The sequence below is a fragment of the Panthera tigris genome, chromosome B4, assembly GCF_018350195.1.
Source record: "Panthera tigris isolate Pti1 chromosome B4, P.tigris_Pti1_mat1.1, whole genome shotgun sequence".
Classification (NCBI taxonomy): domain Eukaryota; kingdom Metazoa; phylum Chordata; class Mammalia; order Carnivora; family Felidae; genus Panthera; species Panthera tigris.
The window spans coordinates 90,676,935-90,702,698 of NC_056666.1; the positions used below are offsets into that span (position 1 = coordinate 90,676,935).

Consider the following 25,764-nt stretch of genomic DNA (forward strand, 5'->3'; position numbering starts at 1 on the left):
ATATATAGTAGTGATGAATGTACAGCTCCCCACAGCAGAGGAATTATTATAATAAAGTTGGAACTTCAGAGATATTTTCCTTTTTAATTAATACAGCCTCCAGTCCCTGCCAGACAACAATCTGCTAGATAAAGGCATCCACGCTCGTTTTTCTTCTCAAACCTTATCAAGAACGCAAAATTTTACTGTCGGAACGGACAGTTCATCACATCCTGCATTTCCTGCATTGAGCCCTGTTCCCTAATTTATTAGCTATTCAAAGATACCGGGCACAAGAAATACACAGAAAAGGACGCTGTCAAGGAGTGTCTTACCTCTCGGCTGGGCTGTCAGCTTCAATATAGGAAATCAGAGGTGGGGAAGAGAGCGTCTCCGTGGCAAACACACTGCCCTGCAGTTGGATCCCAAATCCTGTGACGGGATCGGCTGTCAGCACAACTTCTGTGGTTTCTGTGTGAACGACCTGCCCAGCCAGGCCCACTGTGCTCGAGGCTAAAGACACTGGAGAAACAAACACGAAAAAGAATGACGTTAGGTTGGAGCAAGCACCAGAGACGCCGGCCTTGCTGACGCAGATTATGTCTCTGAAAGAAGGAAAAATGAAAAAAAAGCTCATTGGTAATGGTGGGATATTTTGGTCTCCTTGAAATAAGTTCGTGCTGGTCGTCAACCTTAATCTAGCATTGGGTTGGCTTGATGGAGTCGCTTAAACTTTCTATTTCTCCTATCCCCAGATTTTGGCTCTTTAGCCTTTGTTCTTTCCCACTGGATCTCTGGCGGGTCATGAAAAGGCCACTCCACTCCCCGATGCCTTTCTCTCATTGATGCCCACTGGGACCTGCGCCTCCTTTGCTTTCTGTGAGCAAGCTCTCTGCAGGGTCCCATGTGGGACTGTCACTTCCTCCAAAAGAGTCTGGCCTCCTTACTGCAATTGACATCTGCTGACACCATATACCTCAGAAACCCCTCCACCCAGAAGCTATTTTCTTTCACTCTCCCTGCAGGGGACAAGGACAGAGAAAGGGTTAGAACCTTCCGTGCCCCACACATGCAGTGCTTTTTACCTTAAACCACTCCTATTTTATTTTATTTAAAAAAAATTTTTTTTTAACTTTTATTTATTTTTGAGACAGAGAGAGACAGAGCATGAACGGGGGAGGGGCAGAGAGAGAGGGAGACACAGAATCGGAAGCAGGCTCCAGGCTCTGAGCCATCAGCCCAGAGCCCGATGCGGGGCTCGAACTCACAGACTGCGAGATCGTGACCTGAGCTGAAGTCGGCGCTTAACCGACTGAGCCACCCAGGCGCCTCAAACCACTCCTATTTTAAAGTTCTATATTATGTACTTATTTCTGCTTTGTCTCATCTTCAAACCCATGATGTTCTACTTTTCCTGTTTCCCCCCATTTCCTCACTGACTTTAGACTCGGCTCTTACTTTGCCCCTTCTAGTCTGTCGTTCTTCCATGTCCTCAGTATCTTTGACATCATGGCAATAATTGAGCACCTGGCTTTGTGCTTCTTTAGGTCTCTCAGTGCTGATTATTAGCAATTCCACCCGACTTCAGCTCTCTATCAGCAGAACCCTGTGCTGGACCCCACCATCCTTCAACCTGGAGAGAGCTCTGGGATCTTCATATCTGAATCCTCTTTGTTGACCACACAATCTTAATAGCCATCTCCCCCCAGTCCTTCTGACCTCATTTTCCCTCCTTGATGACTTCTAGCCCCACTCTCTCTCACCTGTCTTCCAGTCTAGTGGTTTTCAAACTTGTTAGCAACAGATTCCCCCTGACCCCCCTTCAAATGAAAGCATGTAAGGGATGTCTTTGTATTTCAGATAAAAACAGAGCTGCTGAAGATACTGAGGTAAGAATGGGAGACCCCAGAGGAGGCCTTCCCATCCCTCCTGTGGGAATCTGGGGAATCCAGTTTGAAAGCGACCATTTTTATGTATTGCCTTTTACTAGCATCATTTCCCTCCATACTCCCCCTGGATCCCTGGTGACCACTTCAACGATGCAGCTGCTGGAATCAGAGATGCTGAAAGCTCATGACATTTTCTATAGTCTAATACTCAATATTCTTTGGTAATGCCCACTCCACTCCCCTGCTCTTACTAAGTTGCTGATGGGTGCTAGAGAAAGTCACTACACATTCACACAATTCCCTATGGGGCCCTGGAATTTTCTGTTGTGTAATACTTTGACTCCTTATTTGATTTCTCACGGGATCTGTCTCAAACATTTCCACCATTATAAGGATCAAACTTGACCCCTTACTTCATTTCCTACCAGACTGAAAAGATCCAGCCATTTGACAAGAGTTCCTTAAAAGCATTCTTTTCAACTTCGATTTCTCTGTATCATCTATTCTAACTTCCTTCTTTTTCCCAGGAGGATGTATCCTTCTTTCCATTTCAAGGCTACCTCCTCCTTTCTGGTCCTATCCATTTCAGCTCCCTGTGATTTTGTGTCATAAATACTTCTCTCTTGCTTTTTCCAACTTTCCTGCTCACTCCCCTAGCTTTCTGACCTCTCCCTATGGGTTTGTACTGATTCTGGGCCTGCTTAAAACTTGGCCTCTTCTTTCACCCTTTACTGAAACTACTCTCACTGATGACTTCCTGACTGCCAAAATCAATGGCCATCTTCTGCTCTAACTACTCTGCAGCAAGTGGCTTGGGAACTATCCTTTTCTTTCTGAAATTGCTCTCTTGGTTTCAGTGAAGGTTCGTTCTTAGTTTCTGACTTTTTTCAGCCCCTCCCAGTTCCTTTGCTTAGTCTACATGGCAAACATAGACTTCCCTGTGGTTCTCTTCTAAGCCTTCTCTACTCTCCTTTCCCTCATTTACTTCTACTGCTTCTGTAATATGACCTCTGCATGTATCTTCTCAAATCTACCTCTCCAGTTTCTCTCAAGCTCCAGTGATGAATTTCCTGACGTGGATATCCCATCCACAAGAAGGTCTCACTGACTCCTCGAAACTCAACATTTTAAAAATTGAGTTAGTGATCCTCTCTTTTGCATTCCCCCTACTGTTTCTATGAATGGGACCATCATGTTTAGAGTCCACCAGGCCTGAAATCTCAAAGTAGCCTTTGACTCAGAACATCCCCATTGTCTCAAATTCAATCAAGACAATGGCTAAGTCCTTTCAGGATGACCACTGAAATCTAACTTCTATAAATCCTCTTTTCCCTTCTTATTGTTAACGCTTCAGTCCAGGCTTTTATTATTTGTATTTCAGATGTTTAGTTTATTTCAAATATGTGAATATGGATGTTTCTGGTCCTTTCATGCCCAACATTTTCTACATATCAACTTGCCAGGTTAACTTTCTCTTCATGATGAGGCCCCCAATGTATCTATTCTCTAAAGTAGGGCCTCATCATTGCTAATACAGATCACTATATAGACTTAGAACCATGTCCTTGCCTCTTGTCTTATGCGAACAGCCTCCCAATTGCTGCCAGAGTGGCTTATCTAATGTGCAGAGGTCATCCTCCCATTTAGACTCTTTCAACGCTTCCCTATTTTCTATAGAACAACAACCCCAGTGCTAACAGAGCTCGTGGGAACCTTCATAAGTTCATGGCCCCTGCCTATCCAGTCTCCTGCCTATCTGCTGCAGCCCTGCTTACATCCCTCTGTCCCTTTAGCTCTTCCCCCGGGCTTTTAATGTCCCTTTCCCTGCTTTCTCCAGGCAGAGTTAGGTACTCCCCTGTCTACATCTCCACATTTCTAATACATGGTCCTACTTCAGCATTCAGCATCCTTGTTTTTAAAGATTGGAACCCAGATCTTTTCCTCTTTGAAATCCCAATGCCCGGAACATTCAATGAACACTAAATAAAGGAAGAACGAATTGAGTTTTGTGATATTATCCACATTTTTCTTTTTGGAACCAACATTTCATGCAGGTTCTGCTGAGTTAAGGAACTAGAAAGTTGTCCCTCAGGACCCCAATTTTTCCACTATGTAGTTCATCCCAACATTGTGGCTGACATGGCAGAGGAAGATGCGATAGATCATTTGTCTAGAAGGAAGGAAAATCTACTTCTTCTTAAGAAACATCATCATAGTTCTCACAACAAAATTCATATCAGTGAGATTAAAGTAGCCTGAAGTAGGGGGTAAAGGTAGCTTCCAACCCTGAGCCTTTTACAGCTGGTGGCCTACAATTCCAAGATCCGACACATGGACTATATTCATTCAGATCACACTTTCTAGTGTGCTTTGTTGATGTCAACTGTACTTTACCTGCTCTCCAGATTACACATTTTGTTCCTGATGGCACAGAACCACCAGGAGTGGTTAGTATGGATCTGGAGAGTTGCATTTCCTTCCAGTCTGTTCTCATAGCAGGCAGGAATATAATATTAGGACATCCCCTATTTGGCAGATTACTTCCATTCTATCTTCTAAGTTATGAGCTTCGGACTTCAATAGGAATACTTTCTGTGAATTTTTCTATAGGTTCACATTAATATACACAGTTTTTTCATCGGAGATCTCAGTTTGGTATAGATTTTTGGACAACTTAACTGGAGTTAAAAACCACTTTTGAAACTTTAAGTCAGCTAAATGCCATTTCCACTAAGAGAGGATTAAGAAGAAATGGGTCAATCATAATAGGAGGAATTAGGCTAGATATAGTAAAGATCTTCTCAAAGGAGAGACTTGCTGCATTCTTGCAACAGTTAGAGAAGATAGTTCAGAAACGGACTTCTCTAGAAGGTTTTGCAAATAGATCTAAGTGCTCACTGTGGGCATCATTAAATTTGTAAGCATCATCTGGAGTCAAGTTGAGACAATAGAAATTATTAGGACCTTTAATTTAGGATTAAAATTATGTTAAATATTGGTTTTATAATTATAAAAGTTTACAATGTATCTAATAAATGTAGGATTATATTAAATAATCTAGGATTTTATAGTTAACTCTGAAAGTCCTTTGATACACTGAAATGTTCTTTGAAACAGTAAAATTTCATTTGGAATTGTACGTACTGATTACTCACACAAATTAAAGTCTTGCAAATTATAACCAGACATGAAAAAGATAAACGGTAGATTTAAAGATGATGAGCCAGAAGAAAAACAACCAATATTACTCAGAGGAAAAAAAGATGAGCTTGATTATCCTGCTTCATTAATGTGGCCAACCATTCACAAAGGTGAATTATTATGAATTATAATGCTGTAATTTAAAAATTTGTATGATGAATTCTCTCTCCGGTAGTAGAGACTCCTGCAAGGTCCTGGCTCTGAACTGAAGTGCGCCCATTTCTTCTACCCACAGGCGAGGGAGGAAAGGACTAAATCACTGACATGCTGTGAACACTGCTAAATGGTGTGGGCCCCACGGTTGTGTTCACGATCCGCATCTGCTCTGTCCTGCTCCTGTTCACGTTTGGAGGGTTCTGTTCGCAACCCTTCAGGTTTGCAGGAAATGACCCTGTGGTTTTTGTCAATTCTTGTCTTTTCTAGTGTAAGGAAGGGAGGAAAACCAGAAACAACTTGTTAGCTTCTAAAGCTTAAAAATCTGCCTTCTTAGAAGGCTGTGAGGTTAACTGTCAGATAGGAAAAGCATTTAAAAAGTATAGGGAGCAATGGATTGCAAAGGTTTATCCATATATGGTGTTCACCATTATTTGATCCTGTAACTCAAGACCTCTGTGTCACTCAAGTATTTCCCCTTACAGTCAGCCTGCTGGGGATCCAGCCCACTGTGTACCGTGTGATCCAGTTCAGGCGCACGGTGTGGGTGTCCAACAGCTCCCTTCTCCAGATGGGGGTCAGCTTGTGGGGCGGGCAGCTCTTAGGCTGTTCCCTGAAGGGCTCCCTGCATGCTCACTTATAAAAGCTCACCATTAGCTGCCTTTGTCCTCCGATCTTTTTTCAGCGGTTGGTGGCAGGGACAAAACTTGTTAGGTTTTTTCATTCTCTTCCTTTCAACTCTTTTCCATGTTGGCCTCCCTAGTAGTACACGGTGATGGCAAAAGAGGCAAAGACTATTCTGGGAACGTCATCTAACTTCTACGCTTGGCTGCAATTCAGGTGGACTGAGAACAGGCAGAGCCTACACTGGTTGTGTGTGCAGAAGCAGGAAGCAGGGGGAAGGAACCGGGTCCACTGCTCAGTCATGCTGCCATCACAGGGGGATGACGGGGTTCTGGAAAGAGCCTTAGCTTCTGAGGCAGAAAAAGGGACAGCCCAGGCTGTGGGGCAAAGGTCAGTAAGATTCCAGAAGAGCTGACAAGAGGGTTCCCTCTGTGACACAGCTCTGCAATCCTTCCAGGGCTTTGTGACACTCCTCCCAGCCTGGTGCTGGGGATACTCATCCTTCTCCCTGTGAAACAAACACGGCACTTTTCTGCTTTAATTCTTGTAACATGGTGTTACAGACTTCCTGTATTCGCCCCTCCGGTCGATGATACAGAATCTTTCAATATTTATGAGAAGACTTCAATTCTTTTCTGGCATGTCCTTTTGTACCAGAAACATATGTGAGAATTTTTTCTGTTTTGTAGGCTCTGGCCTCACCTCATCACCAGTACAGCGAAGAGACTTTTTATTGTATTTGTTGTGACTTTGCCATGATTCATCGTCCATACAAATGGCCTGGTTGCCATGGAAACGTAAGTATTAGAAAGGGGGCAGCAAACGGTGGCATAGAATAAAGACATAAATAAAGTGGTGGAAATAAACCATGGTATAGTGAGAGCATAATAAAACTTTTATTATCAGTTATTTGGGAAAACCCTTACATCGAATGTGACCAGAAGCAAAGAGAGAGAGAGAGAGAGAGAGAGAGAGAGAAGAGAAGAAAAACTTAAGAAAAACAAAAGAACAAAAACAGCAATTACTTTTTTCTGGCTTTGGAATGCTATTTTTGTAGGCCTTTTTGGAGTACGAATCAAAGTTTTGAACCTTGTTGTTTGATTACAATATAAAATGTGTGATCTCCTGAGACACTTTCATAAACATTCTGGTAGGCATACGGTCAGTGGTGCCCTGGTGGCCGATGTCTCCAAAAAACACAAATAGCTTGCAATTTCTGGAGCCACGTGTCTGTCTGTTTCTACTATGTTGGAGAATAACTTTCTGATTCAAAAGAGAATTTGAGTTGATTATGGGGATCAGTGACAGCATGATCTCAGCTTTGTTTCCTACTGTAAAATTCAAGCTATGTAAATATCAACCCAAGATAGCCAAGCATATTATCACTCATTTGGAGTCACTAATGCCTTTAGTCAACACAGTGAGTCTTACCTAACACAAACAAATGTGTAGCCATTCAAGCAGAAGTACAAACATTAATGAATTCATTTTAATTGCTCTTCCCTGATGAGGGCTGTTAGACTGTTGCTGTCGGTGAGGGACGCTGCACCCAAAGGCATTATATGTAAAAAATTTCATATACAAAAATCCACCACAAGCCCTGATGGCATTGCATGGAAGACCCAGAACCTATGTATTATGCCAAAGTAGTCACTGTGAAAAATGCCTAAAGTTGGGAACAGTGTAAACAGATTTTCACACATGACAATTTAGATTCAAGGCATACTAACTAACACTTAAACTATTCAAATGGCTAACAATTAAATAGTGTTTACCATTTACCAGGTGTTGTTCTAACATATGTATATAATATATGTAGTATTTATTGTATATAGTGTATTGTATATAGTATATAATTGAGAAAATTATATATGTATAACACATACATAAACTATATGTATAATATGTATATACATATATGTACATGTATTAACACATATTATTGTATGTATGTATGTATGTATGTATATATGTATTTTTAAGTTTATTTATTTCTGAAGGAAAGAGACACAGAGTGCAAGTGGGGGAAGGGCAAAGAGAGAGGCAGACACAGAATCTGAACCAGGCTCCAGGCTCTGAGCTGTCAGCACAGAGCCTGACACAGGGCTCGAACCCATGAATCATGAGATCATGACCTGAGCCGAAGTCGGATGCTTAACTGACTGAGCCACCCAGGCGCCCCAATATATATAATTTTAAAATAATATGCATAATATGTACTTAATAATATATATTCTCCTCACAGAGTGTATTTCTTGTCCCATATGTCCCTTTTGGTGGTGTGAATATATATATTCTTTCATATAATCTTCCCAATTACCCAATGAAGTAAGTAATTAATCCCTGTTTTGTAGCTAAGGAGGCCGAGGCATAGAGAACTTAGGTGCTTTGCTCAAGGTCCTACAGCAATGATGCTGGGATGAGAGCACGGGCAGCCTGGTTTCCACATCTATGCTTATAACCACTTCACTCTACTGCCTTCAAATGGTTTCTTCCAAGACTGAATAATTTACTTTCGTGTCAGCTGAGAAAGATCTGAGACTCCAGAAGCCGTTTATTCTCATTTTAACTAAACTCAATCTTCCTTCTATTTTCCCATTTTTAAATTTACTGTCCTGCACATACACTAAAGATGAAAAAATCCCCTTATATTTGAAGGGATATGCAAGGCAAAATCATGACTATACCACGGTGTGACCCTATCTTTTGCAGTGGTTTTCTTTGTAAGGAAACCTTCAGCTTCCTGTAACATGAAGAGACCATTTCCCAGGGTGGGTGATGGCTGGTCTCTGTGATGGTGGCATGGTGGGTCTTCTTGTGAAGATGAATCTCTGACAAACAGGCTGAAAAGCCAATAGGTCCAAACATCCCTTCTCCTAACATTCTCTTCACTTCCAGCCTTGAAGAGTCTGGGTTTCATTTTACTTAGGTAACTTAAGGGTGTTCCTTATTTTATTTTCATGGTAAGTGCAGGAAGAGACCCCATCTTCTTTGAGTTTCTCTATAGGAATCACAACTACAGCCACCAAAGGGGACATATAGGACAGGAAATACTCCCACCTCTCTAGACTATGATTTGATCTGGTTGGAAAGAGAAGTGATTACATGTTATAATCATATTAAACAGATGCATGGGGTTCTTTCTTATATTTATCAGGAGGGAGACATAGTTTTCAAAACATTGATTTGGAGTGAGTAAGGAACTGAGAACAAATGTTTCATGTCCAAAGTCACCCAGAATATAAGGAAGGAGTCTTGAAGGGAAAAAAATCACCTCTTTGGTTACCGTATCAGATCCAAAGAGCAAGAAAAGAAATTTCCAACAAAAAGTTGTCGGCAAAGATAGTACAAACTAACTAATTCAGTCTGAAATTGTTCTGGGCAATCGGTATCATGTAGATACTAGATAGCATTTCAGGGACCTCTGGCATAGAGCTGGGAGCCCCTTAGCATCCACCTGATCATTTAGGCACCAGAAAACACTCTTCCCACAGACTCCAACCAGCCCGCCCATCTTCTCCAGCCCATGAGACAACGGTGACTGTTTCACTTACGTGAGCTTTTGAAGTCTTTCTTTTTCAGTCTCCTCCTCATCATGGTCCCGCGAGGGCTAGTGGAGTAGAGGCTTCGAGGTAAAGTCCCCATGTTCAGGGAACTCAGGCTGTATGCACTCATGGAGGTAGGAGAGAAGGGTGAAGACACCAAAGCTGCTGTAAGAGAGTGGAGACTTGGCACAGAGCATTCTCAGGTGGGGTGTGAGCCTGCTACCCTTGCCAGCCAGGGACAACCCCGAGAGACACACACGGCAGCAATGGCTAGTCAGTGCCCCGACCGGGCAGAGACCAGGTCTCAGAAGCCATGGAGACGGCACTGTAGAATCTCAAAGTTACAAGAGCCCACCGCTGCCTGAGGGGCAGCACGATCCTCCTGAGCACAATGCAACCCAGAGGGAGGCTCTATGAATTTTGCTCTAGACACACACAGAGATAAACATGAAACCGCGTTTCTGCATAAACAACAACTCCGTGCATCCAGTACAGACACGCATCGTTCGTAGATCTTTTCTGACGTGAATTTCATAGTGGTTCCAAGCACACAAGGAAGTTCTGAGCACATCATATTCTATATCATATTTTGGACTGTTAATTTCCGGACCACATATAAAGCATTAGGAACATTTACATCCTTCTCTAATGACAAATGCTTTCTGATTGGGGGGGGGGGGGGCGGGAGGGGAAGAGACTCAGAAAGATGTCAGAAACGATAAATTGCTATTACAAAAAAAGCACATAGCACCCATGAAGCCAAAAATGGTATGAATCAGATGAGGAAGAGGCAGAATATAATTTTCACAAAAGACCAGGAGGAGAAAGTCTGGAACATTACGAGGGCTGTTGGGAGGAGGCGCCTTTGGGGCTGGCAGGGCCGGAGCTCTGCAACGGTCGGGGTGGGACGCATTAGGGTATTGGTAGGTGTGAAGGCTGCAGTGGTCGCTGGCCCAGGAATCCCACGCAAGTTGCCTGTCGCTCCTCTGAATTTTCACTGCCCACATGAGGTGATGATGACAAATAAGAACAAACAAACAAAGAACCAAAAACAAAACAAAACAAAACAAAAGAAAAAGTAACTGAACTGTACAAATAAAAAGTGTAACAAAAAATGAAAGCTGCTTGCAAAGAAAAAGAAAATCTACTGGCTTTGCCCTTTCTCAGTGGTCAGCAGAACAGATGATTAACATCACGAATGGAAGCCTTCCATCTTCCCAAGAATAATGCATGTTGTTCGCCAGCCCATTTTTTCTTCTTTTAAAATGACTATTGAATCAATTTCTAATCTCCCCCTGCGCTTCACAGACCAGATTAAAAACATTTTTTTTTTTAAACTTAAAAGTCAACGCCATAAAGATCTATGGCACGTGATTAGTAATTAAAGATTTGCACATCTTGGTCAGTTAGTAGCACTTGTTTTGAGAAAAAGAATAGAAGGAACAATAATAAATCATGCTGGCTCATGATTCAAGTGCTTTACCAGTCACATATCACAATTTACTGTTCTGACATTTTAATTACAATCTGATCCATCACTTGGACTTGATTTTTCTCAAAAAAAAAACCCCACTCTTAATCATCTATCAATATCAGAATCATATTTGTATCCTAACAAGTAAAGGTCTCAATAGATTTTATACTTTTTGTATCTTTGAAAAAAGATATGTTTACATTTGAAAGAAACGGTTAATTCTCAAAAGATTTCACGTGTTCTTATATTTTCTTAAGACGCCACAACATTTTAGTAAAGCTATTTCAAATTTTTTGTGTCCCCTTTATTGAAAAAAAATGTGTAGTGCGTTTCCATTCTAATTTCAATATTATTTAGACTTTTTTCTACCAGGTGTTCTGAAAGATGAGCAAGGTCATGTTCATTACTATGTCCGATCCGAAGTTTTTCACTGAACAAGAATGAAAAATAACAAATGAAGTCGTACCTCCTTTTAGTATCATGATTCTAATGTGAGGTGCCTTACATGTGAGTTATTTGACGGTATTTATTCATGCAGAGAATCAAATGCTCCGTAAGTACTTAAAGGAAGCTCATTTAGACAAGGGCTTAAGTTGTACCTCTGTGATGTCAGCATCATTGGCCACTTCACAGCCTTTCTGGGGTAAGGCTACCCGTGGAACCAGAGCCCTGGCAATGAAAGAGCGCTGTGGGCTGAGGCAGGCCTGGGTTTCAGTTCTGGCTCCAGCCCTTCCTCTCTATAGGACCGTGGCTAGTTACTCAGCCTCCCTTAGCCTCAGTTTCCCCACATGTCAAATGGAGACCACGAAAGCATCGCCCCCGCAGGACCACCGTGAGAATTATGCCCACGGGTCTATATGCAAGGTGCTTGCATGGTGCCGGTACACTCGATAAAAACAGATGAACTCTTACGGATAATATTGATTCTGCATACTTTCGCTCTACTTGCCAACAAATAAAGTATCTTTTGAAGGAAATACGTATCTTTCACTCAACAAATCTCACTCACTGGACACTTAGGTTGAGAGAGTATCACTTGCATGGCCACCATAATTCTATAGCCCTAGGCGGCCCAGCCGGTTCCTCCTGTGCCGCTGCTGTTTCTGGTTTGGGTTCCATCTGCCTCTCCACCATTCTAGTTCCAAGCCATCACCTCCTCTACCTAACCTCTGCAACACCTACAGACTTGGCTCCCCACTTCATCAACTGCATACTTACCTCCCAGTATCTGTACGACCTGATAATCCTTTAAATATATAAGGTGGATCATGTCACTCCCATTTAAGCTACTTCAATGGGGTACAATTACAAAGAGAATCAAATGTGACCCCTACTTATCTCTGCAGTCTTATCCCCTATCACTCTCCCCATCATTGACTGTTTCAGCCACCATTGGTCTTACTGCCGTTCTTAGAACAAGCCAGGCTGCTTTCCTGCCTCAGGGCATTTGCCCTTGCCATTCTTTCTGCCTCGTGTATTCTTCACCCAGTTGACTGCGTGGTTGCAGTTCACTTGACTCCTTCTTCTCCTTTGGGTCTCAGCTAAGGGGCCACCACCTCCTCAGAGTTGTTCTGACCACCCCCCAGCCCAGGCTGAATATGCCCGACTCCATGCTACCCCATTAGTATTTTATGTTCTTCATAGTACTTATTACAGTCTGAAGTGGCTTTATTTATTTAACATATTTTAAATATTTGTCTCTCTATACTGAAATTCCACGAGGATGGGAATCTACTTTGTCTCCCTCACTAGATGTCTTATAGCACCTAGAATAGTGCCTAGTCCATGATGACTGATGAATCAATGAATGCATAAGTGAATAGGAATCAGCCAGAGTGTGCATGTCTACACTGCGGCAGCATTTTCCTCGCGATAAAGAGTGTTGCAGGGGAAGTTCATGATGGGTTATCTTTCCCCATCCTCATTCTCTTTTGGGGAGTGTAAGATGACTTTTTACCAAGACGCAATCATTGCTGGGTCTGGCTCATTGACCCCAACAGCCACTCCGATGTCCTTTTTACAAAGTATGGTCTGCGTTTCAAATGAGGGCAGGGTATAGTGAATGGACTTTAGAAATCCACACTCTCTGACCCAGTTCGTCAAGGACTTTGGACATTACCGGGCATATTTAAGGATGGTAGCACCCAGTTAAGTTTGGAAATCTGATTCAAGAATCCCTGCCTTCAGCCCACCTGCACTACACTGCCTCCTGCGGGTGTTCCGAGATTTGATACAGATACATAAACAGCAAGTTAAAATAGAATACTTTTTACATCTTCCATGGTGACATCACTGTTGGAGTCTTAAGAAGTATCTGACGTGGAGGGTCCTTTGGTTTGTTCTCTCTTCTAACTGTACCCTCTTGCCCTGTCTGGGATGTCTGAGGGGCATAGGCAACAGCTGCTTTTGTCGTTGCTCCTGGAACTCAAAAATGGAAGGTCTTCCGGGCCCTGACTCTATTGAGCCTTGCGATTCTACTCCCATTTTCTCTTTCAAAGTCTCATGAACTTCAATCATGATTATGTCGCCCAAATACCCTCAGTAGGAACAATTTCTAATCTTATTGAGAACTCATTCTTGTAAGCACTTTTAACGCTATTTAAAAATTTTTTCAATATTTATTTATTTTTGAAAGAGAAAGAGAGACAGAGCTTGAGTGGGGGAGGGGCAGAGAGAGAAGGAGACACAGAATCTGAAGCAGCCTCCAGGCTCTGAGCTGTCAGCACAGAGCCTGATGAGGGGCTTGAACCCACGGACTGTGAGATCATGACCTGAGCCGAAGTTGGACGCTTAACTGTCTGAGCCACCCAGGTGCCCCATTAATGCTATTTACCAGCAAAAGGCACAGTTAATCTCTTTTTTTCCTAGCTGATGTGCCCGTTTCTTTATTTCTCTGAAAACACTATGGTGGATGCTTTCTTGTGAAACAAAATGTGGGAAATATATTTCCATCTACCATGGGATGAGACAGAAGTGTTCAGGGATCAGGCTTCCTGAAAAGATAGCCAGAACTCTCTTGTGGAAAAAGGGAAAAACTATGTAAAACCACTCTACCACATAGAAAAACATAAGTTTGAGAATTATAAACAACATAATTTGGGGGGGGGCATTCCCCCCTATTCTTAACTGTGATTTAATTATGTTTAGGAGCTAATACTTTTGCCTTCTTGGAAATGCAAGTCTGATTTTAATGTAAACTGTAGGGAGATGCCTGTAGGCAAGAGAAGAAAGATGATGAGCAACTTTTAGCCAAAGTGTAGATGATGGGGTCAGAAATGGAAGCTTGAATTATTTAAATTACCAGCCCCGACCCTGCACCCCTCTGAAAAGTCACAATGACAACAGGGCTTCCATATTAAAAAAAAAAAAAAAATTTGTCCTTGGTCTTCGTGCATTTTAGTATATACATTCATCCTCTCAAATTGTCTTGACAGGTAAAAATATTTACTATTTCACGAGTTGGAAACTATTCGGACTATTTATGATTTATATACAGGGCAAATAAAAAGGGGGAAATGAGGTTGCTGAAGATAATGACATTTTGCAAGGGTCTGCTCCATATTTCTGATTCACCGATAGCAGGATTTACCAAGCCAAATCTCATGCTGAGAAAGCACTACACAGTGTATATCCTTTTACCTCCTGTGCTCCAAATCCAGTGACGGCTTCAGATTAATTTAGAAGAAACTGAGTTTGAGAAATCTCTCCCCTCTGCCAGGGTGTCCCAAGGGGTCTCCTGACCGGAACGGTGTGCATTCCCATGACCTGTACCTCCTGGAGCCCCTTCCCACTTCTAGGCAAATGAGGCAGAATTTCTTTTCATAACCTGCCTATACTGCATCACTTCTCGGCTCCATTGTGTAAAATTAAAATCTGATAAAGGTAATGCTGTACTAGAGATTTTCATTAGCTCCAGGGCTGTCTAAGCTCCATTTAATTAAAAAAGGTTGCATCCAGCTGACTCATTCAGTATGAAAATTAACCGGTCTCTCTGTTTTTCCTTCAAACTGTGGAAAAGTGCGGTGTCTTTCAGAAGGTGGGAGACACATAATACAAATGATCTCTTCACAAACAAAATTTCAATTCCGGAGAAAATTGTTCTCTTTCTCTAAACATACAAAAAAAAGTGCTCTTCTCCATTAGGGCCCCCTGACAGCACTAGTGAAGCTTCAAGGAATCGATTTCAGGGAATGAAAAAGGGGGGCACTTGACTTAAGGGAAAGGAGAGAGGAGTTGGAACAAAGAACCCCCTTGAAGAGTCTTTCTTCAATGTGATTTTGGGCTCCAAGTCCTTTCTCTTGTACTGGGTTTTGTTTAAAGATGCTTAGGTGGATGGTGTACAAACACTTAGCAAATGTACCTGTGAGCTTCAGGCAGTGAAAATGTAGGTCCCCTCAGCTGACACTTGTTACTGAATAAAAGCAGTCAAATATTCTGACACGCCCAGGAAAGATATTTCATCATTAAGGTCGTTCCTTTATGGAAGGGCTAAGGTAAAAGCTATTCTGGCAAACAGACAAACTGTAGAGAAAGTCAACCTTTCACACAACTGTTTTCTCCTCCCCAAATTTGAAGTGTCTGCCATTAATACCCATTTTATAATTATTTTTAAAAAGTGAGAATTTTATAATTTGCCTTCATCGTCCTTGAGGTAGAGTGGACATTCACTCTGCGTAACAGGAAGTCAAATTATTCCCCTTCTCTTCACACTCAATTTGCAACAAAGTCTTCTTCTTCTTCTTCTCCTTTTTTTTTTTTTTTTTTAATATCAAACAGTACAAGCCTGCAAATTCTATTTCAAACAATGTTTCTTTCCTCAATTTTGAGGTTTCAAATAAATTACATTTGGCTCAGGAAAAAGGATCTGGGAGACGAAGGAAAGTAAACAAAAGATAACCCGCTGCTCTGAAAGAAATGATAAAGCCAGAATTAGCCTCTGTGTCTTTCTGCTTCTAATTCTGGGAGAGAAGCAATAACTGTAAAAGCAAGATAAAGAGATTTATCCAGATGGATCCTTCTCACCATGCTCAGGTCCCTTCAGGGCCAGGCGGGTCTGATGATGGGGAAGAATCTCAAGCTTGACCTGGTCAGTGGTGTTGGCCAGGAACTGGGTGGCTTCTGCCAATGTACAGTACTCCATGCTGGTTCCGTCGATGGACAGGATGTGATCTCCCACGTGAAGGGCGCCACATCTACGGAAAGGAGAAATACTCAGTGCGATGAGTGCTCTCGTCTTTGGAACATGACTTTCATGTCCTTCGTAGTCTTAACATTTCACGCGGTTTGCATTTACTTAAAAAAGGAAAACTCTGAGTGTTATAGGAAACACCATCTGTCAAATGTGAAGCACCTTGCGTATGAAGAGGAATGTGGGAGATACAGAAAAACTCAAGGAAATGTTCTTCTCTTGTGCCTCTTAAGAAATCATATTATTTCAGGGTGGTGGTGCCAGAAGTTGAAGGGAAGTGTGTGGGAGGGAAGAGAAGAACAGGAACGTTTTTCCCCTTGACATTCTTCCGTGATTTTTCCTTGTTGGTTTGTATATCTATAAATATGAGCTGGTCAATGTTCAGGATGTCAAGATGTGACTCACATAATTGGAACAGGATCATTTACAACTAGTTTATGTGTGAATGGGAATAACTCGGGGAGGTTCAGCTAATGCTTTTTTCAGAACTCTCTCACACAAGCTGCCAAATCACCAGTTCTTTACTACTGTATTATATTTTGTTATTTTCGAGTTAAACATCGATTAGTACAAAAGCTCTCGATGGCGATGGAAATTATGCAGGAGTCAAAAGAGCCATAAAGGAGGCCTGCGTGGTGAGTGAAGGGAAAGCGGGGGCTAGAGCTACACCTTGCTGAACTCAAGAGACTGGCTACTGCATGAGTTGAGAAAAGCAAACACAGCAGTCAGCATCCCGACGTACCAGTCAAGTGGACAGCTCCTTAAACTGGTTACCCCCTGCGGAACGGGAAAAAAAAACAGAGGGAGAAAATTAAAGCATCCTGCACCATTGAACTGGAGAACACCCCTGGATCAATGGCCGTCACTGTTAAAGGGCTGAATGTAGGGTAAGACCACAGTGGAGCTGTAGACTGACCAAGACAGGGGTTGCTGTGGGTTACTGCGTCTGAGTTGGAGGTTTCCCAGGTAAGGCGAGGGCATATGAAAAAGAGGCTGGGAACATGCAAGGGAGGCTGGGCCTTTTGGAGTACGTCTAGAGACTTCCACAGTGAAAACAGTCTACTTCTCAAGACAAAAAAGCATTTCAACTCATCCCTTCTGTCTAAAAAAAAAAGTTCAAGTGGGAGCACTTAAAGAGCTTCAGCTGTGAAGGTGGGGGGGCGTTCCTATCAGGAGCTGTGAAATAACTTATTAGGGGGTGAGGTAGTCTTTCTTCCCCCCCTTCTCACCTTGTAAGTCTAAAATATTAATTCGCAAAAAGAACTCAGGAAAAAGGGCTTTTGTTTTTATTGTGTCATAGGAATGAATGATGTTTTCAGGGGCCCTTGAAGATTGTGAAACCCTAAGATTAACATTCCGTGACAGCATAAGACCTCTCTTTAAAGACTGCATTATTTCAAAAATATTGTCTTACTTATTTAAGAAAAAAGGAATAAGATTTTATGGTGGCAAGATTTAACTGTTAACAGTTCACGAAAACCCATGACTTCTCTAAATGGAGCACGCAAAAGATATACTTAGCTACCTTACAGCAAAACCAATCTATCACCCTAGAACATGGCAGGGAAACTTGTTCAGTTGCTTGACTTCCTTTTTTTCCTATTTCTAAAGGCCACACCAAACGTCTGGATGAGGCAACATAACATCTGGGGTGGCTGACAGGTGGGCTAATTTTTAAGCCCTAGAACCGTAACTTGTTTTCTTGATGAATCTTGTAGAGATGGGCAGAAGAGCTCTTTTTAAAATCAGATATGCACGTGTGTGAAGGCATGTGTATATGTGTATGTATGACACGTGTGTATATGCGTGTGGAAATATATGTAGATATATATTTTAACACTCATGCAGTTTTGAAACGTAGGCACTTTCTACAACACTCACCTGTCCGCAATACTTGCAGATTTGATTTTGTCTATGACAATGACCTGTTTGTTACAGCACATCGAGGTAGTCAGGGCAACCCCAAGGCTGGCACCAGGAGTTTTGGCAACTTCAACTAGCAGTGGCCCGGACGCTGTTGCCACAGAATCTATGGAAGAACAAATATCAGAAAACAAAACAAAACAAAACAAAACAGAAACCCAATAAGCAAACACAGACACATGAGAAATGTGGAGAGTGTTCAGTCTGACGTTGGTCTGGTAACGTTAGCACTGAAACTTACATTGCCCTCCAGGTAACATGACCCCTGCCAGTGGTAACTTCTTAGGGCATGTTTTAGGACACGTTTTAGGCATGTTCTATTCAGCTTGCGTATCTAGTAATATGTGCACAGATTTATCTCTTCAATTAAAATTTAAGCTTCACATCACTGGGGATAATGTTTTGTGTATCTTTATGCCCTCTTTATCACTTGGCACAGTGCCTGGCAAAACTAGGTTTCTCAGTAACAGTTTTAAAAATTAATTAATTCAAACATCTCAGCATCTACTGTGGATGGATGGATGGAAGGATGGGAGAGAAGGATGAAGAGATGATGTCTCTAAATAGCCAAATACTGGGGATGCATACACTAAGTTGAATTTGTAAATCCTTTGGATCTTTCTTTATCCCAGACCTGATCTAGGGTCACCTCACCCTCAGGAGTGACTTTGCACCGCACATGCTTTACTTTTGGCTTGGAACACTCTTTATTCCTTCAACTCCTACTTGGGGACTCCGTGTAAACATCAATTCTTCTGAGAAGCCTCTCCTGACTCATGATTTGGAAGATCACTTTCTCACGTGCTCCTATAGCCTGCTAGATGCCTTCAGTTGTGGCACACGCCTCACTGTTTCATAGTGGCCAGTGTGGATTACATGCTTCTGTCCTTTGCCAGACTGCAAGCTTGCTGGGAAGGCAGAGATGACATCTTATTGATCGCAACATCCTCAGTGCCTGGCATAATGACTGGCACATAGGAGGTGTGCAATAAATAGTTGTCAGGCCTTGTTACCCCTGTTTTACTTGTCCTTCCTTCACTAGGGGAGACGATTCTGCTCGCTTCTCAACTCTGATAGTCAAAGTTCTGTGGCTAAGGCAAACGCACATAATCTGGTGCCTCAAGCTTCACCCCCTGAGGTCTGCTGTCCTCCCCTTCCTTGAGCATGCTCCCTAGCAAGGTTGACCCTCATGTGAGCTCTGGTCCAGCAGGGCCTTCTCTCCCATTATCTTTATAGAACTCCAGAAGGACTTAATTAATTAATTAGGTATAGTTTGGCATATTACATTAGTTTCAGGTGAACAATGTAAGGATTTGATATTCGTATACACAGTGAAATGATCATCCCAAGAATAGAAGGAATAATTTTAGAAGGACTAATTTCCAAAATCACTTCCCACAGACTTGGCTGGATTTTAATAGAAAGCTTTGGGAGGTGACGATCACAGATATTCTTACACTTTTTTTTCCATGTCGAATAAATTTCCTTGGCTTAACAAATGAAAGTAATAAATTTTCTCTGTTACTTACAACTTAATCTCTTACGAATGACAGAAGCTGAGAGTTGTTCCTTGGTATCCCACACTCCCTTCTTTCTTCAGTAATAAGCTTTCCAAGTTTTAGCTGAGCAAATGTCCTGCCCAGCTAAGGACATTTCCTGGCCTCCTTTGCTGGGAGGTGCAGCCATGTGACCTCGTACTAGCCAATGGGAAGTGAGCCCTTCTGAATGTGCTCTTCAAAATGATGGTTGTGCTTTCCTCTATCTCATTTCCTCCTTGTTGCTGTTGCGGTGTGGGCCCAGAACTGGTGACCCATCTTCAACCATGTAGACAAGAGCAGGAAGCCACACAGAGGAAGCTTAGGTTTCTGAACCCCTATATCCAGAGATTGGAGATCTCCCGATAAATAACCTTCTATCATATTGAAGCTAATATTTTAAGTTTGGGTCTTTGTTAAAAGCTAAATCTGGATCCTGATAGGGCTTTTCACTGGAGTCTATCCCTCCAATGTACCTTTCTTGAATTCTAAGGGGCAGCTATTTATAACTAGGTATTTGCAGGTGTAAATTTTTAACAAAACCATAATCAACCATTATCTAGTACACGCTATGTATGCATTTTTCTTAAAACATTACATCACGATTAAGGATCAGAGTTTTTAAAGAGATTATCAGCCTATGTTGTGGAACATGTTACCAAGAAACAGAAAAATATTAGCAAACTTGCAGGGAATTGATTACTCACAAAAAGCTTTTAACTTTTTGTTCTTTAAGGATCTAATTAGTCTTTCAGAACATTTTGAGAGGAAGGGAAAGGTGCTATATCAGGTTGTAGTGTCTTAGAAGAATGGAACAATTAGGAGAAATTGTTGGTAGGAAAGGAGGCAAACCGAAATTCACAAGCGAAGTGCTACACATTAAATGCATATGAGTAGCTGACAAAAAAGGTTTAAGGAGGTAATGGGAGACCTTTGCTCCCGTCATCCTTTTAGCTTAGTAAGTGCCTGTCAGTGTCCTGCTGTCACTGAATAATGGATCTTTCCATTTGGAGAGGGGTTTTGGTATTAGACTGATGAGAATGGAGTGAGTCTAGAACAAGTATCAGGTTCCCTTAGACTCTGAAGTAGATGATGTGCACACAATTAAAGTGATTTATGGGGGGGTGGAGGAAAGAAGCATAGAAAAAGGGAACCAGATCTTCTGCCGCCATTAATTTAGAAGAGAAGAGCGATCAGACCCACAGCTGCTCTGGTGCCCCTCTGTGAATGGGAACTAGAATAAAAGGTTCTCTCTAAGTAGTACTTTCCCCAGTAAGGCTTCAAAGGAACAAGTGCAGCATTTCCTTTTGGGAGAGCCTAATGTGCAACTAATGAGTTTCTTTTAAACTTTACAAAGCTTCAGAATTCTGAGAAGAGACATTTAAAGTCATGGTTAAGGGAAGAAACAGTGTACTTCTAAGCTGGGCTCAGGGCTGGAGGCTCGGAGGGTGATGCCTGGCTATGCTACCAACTTACCATGTGGCTCAAGCCATCGTCTCCCTTTGACCTCATTTTCTTCTTTTGAAAAATTAGAGGACTTCAATAAAAAGCTCTCTAACCCTGATAATCTGTGACTCTACAGAGAGATAGCAATGTCAGGTAAGGAAGAGCCTCGTGGGAATCAGAAAACTAGAGAAGGTCAATAAACTTTATAAAGATATGCAATAGCTAAATTTAAATTCCAATATCCTACTAATGAGTAGAAGAGGTGAGCTGCTGGATATAAAGTGACTGTATACAGCTGGTGTTTACCAAGATGATATGCAAGACATCAGACTGTTAAATATTTTGATAACAACAGTAACATCCTTTAAAGACTGAGTTTGAGGGATGGTCTCCCACCCTTGTACTCTCATTATATAATATAAAGATTTCACATTAAGGGGTTTCCAGGGCACAAGTTTAAGTTTCTAGCAGGACTGTGTCACAATGAGGTCCTAACTTACCCAGAGAAAATAAAGATGGCACAGGAAGGAAGGTGCTTATCTCATGTAAAGATGATCCGGAATTGTTGACAACAGTTTATTGAATATGAGCTCAGCCTTCTATTCTTTCTCCTTAGGAGCCCAGTTTCACTTGACCACCATCACTCTTAAATCTATGTGTCCAGCACATACCCTTCCTCTGAGCTTCCACTGCCACCCCCGCCACCTCGAACAATTCTTGGATGTTTCATGAGCACAACAAACACAATGCGTGTAAAACTGATAGCGAGCTCACCACAGTCCATTGGTTCCCATCCATGTTTCCTTCTCCCAGTGAATGACGCCTGTTATATTCCATCATGCAAGCCAGAAACCTAGGAGTCATCTCAACTCCATCGTCTCCCGCATCCTCCCAAATGCCTCTTGTTCCTAAGTAGCTCTCAACTTCACCATTTCTTTCCATCTCCACAATCACTCTTTCAGTCCAAGTTACCATCATCTGATATCCCTTTATCCTCGAATGGCCTCCACCTTCCAGTGATTTTTTAAAAAAAAAACACATAGATCTCATCATGTGAACACCATGCATAAATCCTTTCAATGACTGTTCTCGTGGGGTAAAACATTTTAACATGGTCTACAAGGACCTACACCTGGCTCCTGCTCACTTCAACAGCTTTATTTCCATCATTCTGCTCTTGTTCTCTCTGCTCTACCCCCTACTTCTCCTTCAATTCTTTAAAAATGCCTTGCGCCTTCCTGCCTCTGGTCCCTTATATATATGGTTCTGTCTACCTGGAATGTTCCAAACCGCCCCCCCCACCCCCCGCCCAGTTTCTCCTTCACCTACTTCACCACTGCCTTGCTAAATGTAACTTCCTCAGGGATTCCTGCCCCGATCTGAAAACCATGTCAACCTGCCTGTGAAATGTGTTTATAGAACCCTGCTCTTTTCCTTTGCAGGACTTCTAATAAATGTAATTCCACAATTAGTTGTTTAATTAGCTGTTTATCCAATTGTTCTTTATTTTTTAAAGTTTATTTATTTATTTTGAGAGAGAGAGAGAGAGCAGAGGTGGGCCAGAGAGAGAGAGGGAGAGAGAGAGAATCCCAAGCAGGTTCCATGCTGTCAGCACAGAGTCCAATGTGGGGCTCAATCTCACAAACCATGAGATCATGACCTGAGCTGAAATCAAGAGTCAGACGCTCAACCCACTGAGCCACCCAGGCGCCCCTAATAGTTCTTCAATTAAAAGTGTAAGCTCCGTGCAGCTCTTCATGACTGTGAATGCCCTCCTCATGACTGTGACTCCACAGTCTACAATATCTATGTACACAGTAGGTGCTCAGTGATATTGGCGGAACGAGAGAAAGCATACACACCTATCATTTTGTTCAAGGTGTTATGCGAACTATATTGATGATACAGAAATTTAAATCATATTTTTTTGTTTGAAGTAGTTCTTAGTGTAGCTGGGATCATGTTCACCCTATGCTTAAATCCTTTCAATGGCTCTTCTTGTAACAGGCTGCATATGCATGACATAGGTAATGTTGACGATGAGGAAGATTTTTCTCTTGTCTAAATTCTAAGCCTGCTATAATGAATTCCATCTAATGTCTCACAATATCAGACTGAGAAGTGTTTGAGTTTATCTAAGAATGAAAGAATTAAGGAACAATGCATTGGCAGAAAGGGAACCCACCTTCTTTCAGATGGGACTTGAGCTCATTGATCATTCCAGCTCCGTAAGTGGGTATTATAGCGACTGAAAACGGTCAAGTAAAGAAACCACCTCCAGGATTATGAGCTCTTAAAACAGACTGTTATCATCTAGGGATTGACACAAAGGTCCTGCGCCTTAAAACCATGAAGAGATGTGAATGCTTTGGGTGTCTTTGAGAAGAATTCTCTGGCCCTAGGAAAATCTGCCAGACCAGCTTCTCTGCAGAGGACTCTGAGCGTATCATGTTGACCTATAGCTAAACAGAACCACAGAGTAGAATATGCTTGTTTGAGTCAGGGTCCTTGCAAGAAACAGATGACACACTCAAATCAGGATAATTTGATGAAAGTTTAATAAAAGAAATATTTAGAAAGCTGTGGGCAACTTAGAGGGAAACCACCAGGGTGATGTAATACTGTGGGGCCAGAACCAAAGAGCATTTTGCTACACTGTCCTGAAGAAGCAAAGGCTAGAACTCTTAGTGAAATGCGGATTCAGAAAGGTCTGTGTGGAAAGGGCTACCTGATAGGAGCTGGGACCTTGAGTCAAAGGACATAGCCATCCCCAGTGAATCCATAGGGAGGAAGCTCGGGAATAACACCCTCCATCACTGTTTTCCCTCCCTCTCATCTTCTGCCATGATTCCCTATTAGCTAAACCCAACTGGAGCCAGGGGACATGAGAGCCCATTATGTGGGCCATATAGGTCACAGCACACAGTGGCACGGAGAGGGGTGGCAAGTGGCTCTAGAGGTAAAAAGGAGGATATCCTTGTTTGTATATAGCTCCATGCAACTTCTTTCCACAAAGTCTGGAGGCTGCTTGCTTTAAACGAAATATGTGATATAAAGAAAGAATCAGGAAGAAGAAAAAGAGCCTACAAGTGCCTTGCCCACAGGGGTTAATAGAAATGGTCTGAATGAATTGCAAAAATGACTCTGAACTATAGGTAAATTCAAGGAAACAGAAAGTAGATTGGTGGTTGCCAGGGTGTGGAGGCAGAGGGGAATAGGAAGTGACTGCTTAAGTTTTGCAACTACACAGAGGTGATGGTCTACACTTTATTTTTTTAAAGTTTATTTATTTTGAGAGATAGAGCGTGAGTGGGGGAGGGGCACAGGGAGGGAGAGAGAGAGAGAGGGAGGGAGAAGAGACAGAATAACAAGCAGGCTTCTTGCTGTCAGTGCAGTGTCCGATGTGGTGCTGGAACCCACAAACCGTGAGATCATGACCTGAGCTGAAATCAAAAGCTGGACACTTAACTGACTGAGCCACCTAGCGACTTTTGCTTCAGTGAAAAAAAAAAATATATTACTCTGAGATTCCGGGAAATTGGGACAATAAAGGAAACATGGTCAATTATGCAGTTATCACCATTGGAAAGGCGGAAGTCTTCTAGTCCTTGCAGTGGAAATAAAGGTTCTCCTAGCGGGAAGCTTTAAAAGATCTCTCTCCCATGGGGTTTTATAATCTATATCTATATACAGATCTATCTATCTATCTATAGATAGATATAGATCTATCTGTCTGTCTATCTAGATATAGATCTATCTATCTGTCTGTCTATCGTGCTGATATAATGGGAGTATCCTCAATACCTTTTTAAAAATGTTTATTTATTTTGAGAGACAGAGAGAGAGTGTGAGCGGGCTTGGGGAAGAGGCCGCCATGGGGCTCAATCCCATGAACATGAGATCATGACATGAGCTGAAATCAAGAGTTGGGTGCTTAACTGAACCACCTAGGTGCCCCTCAACACATTTTTATAATAGGCCACAGAGGTAGTTTCCAATGGCTGTTCCTTCATCAACGTTGAGGAATAAAATTAAAAAGCAAATCAATGATAGTGTCTCCATAATGGAATAAGCTAATGTGGTAGTGAACTTGATCTAAAGGCAGATCCTAGCTTAGACAGACGGGATGTCTCTCTGGGGATCTTTCCTAGATATCAGTCTTCTCCCTCACTTGGGTTTCCAACAGAAGTTGGCTATTAGATGATTCAAGATGGTTCTCTGCAAGAAGACCTTAGTATGTTGGCATTTTATATAAGTGACTGAGACCAGATCCATTTGCTTTGGACATCGGATAAATCAGTTACAGGATTGATGTACTATCAGGAGATGAGAAGCCTAACCAGATTCTTGCCAGGTTAGAAGATCACCTACCTCACTTCCCACAGAACTGAGCTTTCTAAATCTGCAGGGTAAGTCACCATTCTTGCAACAAAATGAACTTTAAAAATACATTTATTGAGTGCTAACTATATGCCAGGAACATCAGAAGGTACTGGGGACTCAAAGATGATAGTGTACTGTCCCTTCCTTCTAGTAACCCCTAGGGATCCCTTGCCAAGAAGATGGGGGTATAGGATAGGAAAACTAGTGGATTCCACAATGGAAAATGATTCTGCTGAACCTCGAGACGTTTCTAGTTTGTTTTTTTTTTTAACTGCAGGCCGTATAATGCTGGCAATTTTCCCCTCTAATGAAATCTTTAATATGGTAGAGTCAATGTCCTATAAAAAATAATGAGCTGTCAAACAGGATGTGATTTCCAGGTTTCTAGGAAAATTACTCAAGTTTGTCATTTGATCCACAGGTG

At 42.0% G+C, this 25,764-nt stretch overlaps 1 protein-coding gene across 11 annotated transcripts in view; it reads right to left on the reverse strand.

Moving 5' to 3' along the window:
- The window catches only part of GRIP1 (glutamate receptor interacting protein 1), a 682,693-nt gene that overhangs the window by 82,989 nt on the left and 573,940 nt on the right, over window positions 1-25,764 (reverse strand). For 8 of the 11 annotated variants that reach the window (XM_042992703.1, XM_042992699.1, XM_042992700.1 and 5 more), the window contains 5 exons: window positions 17,935-18,082; window positions 15,888-16,057; window positions 10,233-10,388; window positions 9,401-9,556; window positions 315-501 (listed from right to left, as the gene is read on the reverse strand). In XM_042992703.1, coding sequence (XP_042848637.1) covers window positions 315-501; window positions 9,401-9,556; window positions 10,233-10,388; window positions 15,888-16,057; window positions 17,935-18,082 — 817 coding nt within the window. The remainder of the gene's footprint in view (window positions 1-314; window positions 502-9,400; window positions 9,557-10,232; window positions 10,389-15,887; window positions 16,058-17,934; window positions 18,083-25,764) is intronic. The other 3 variants (XM_042992696.1, XM_042992698.1, XM_042992697.1) reach the window with 3 other exon arrangements.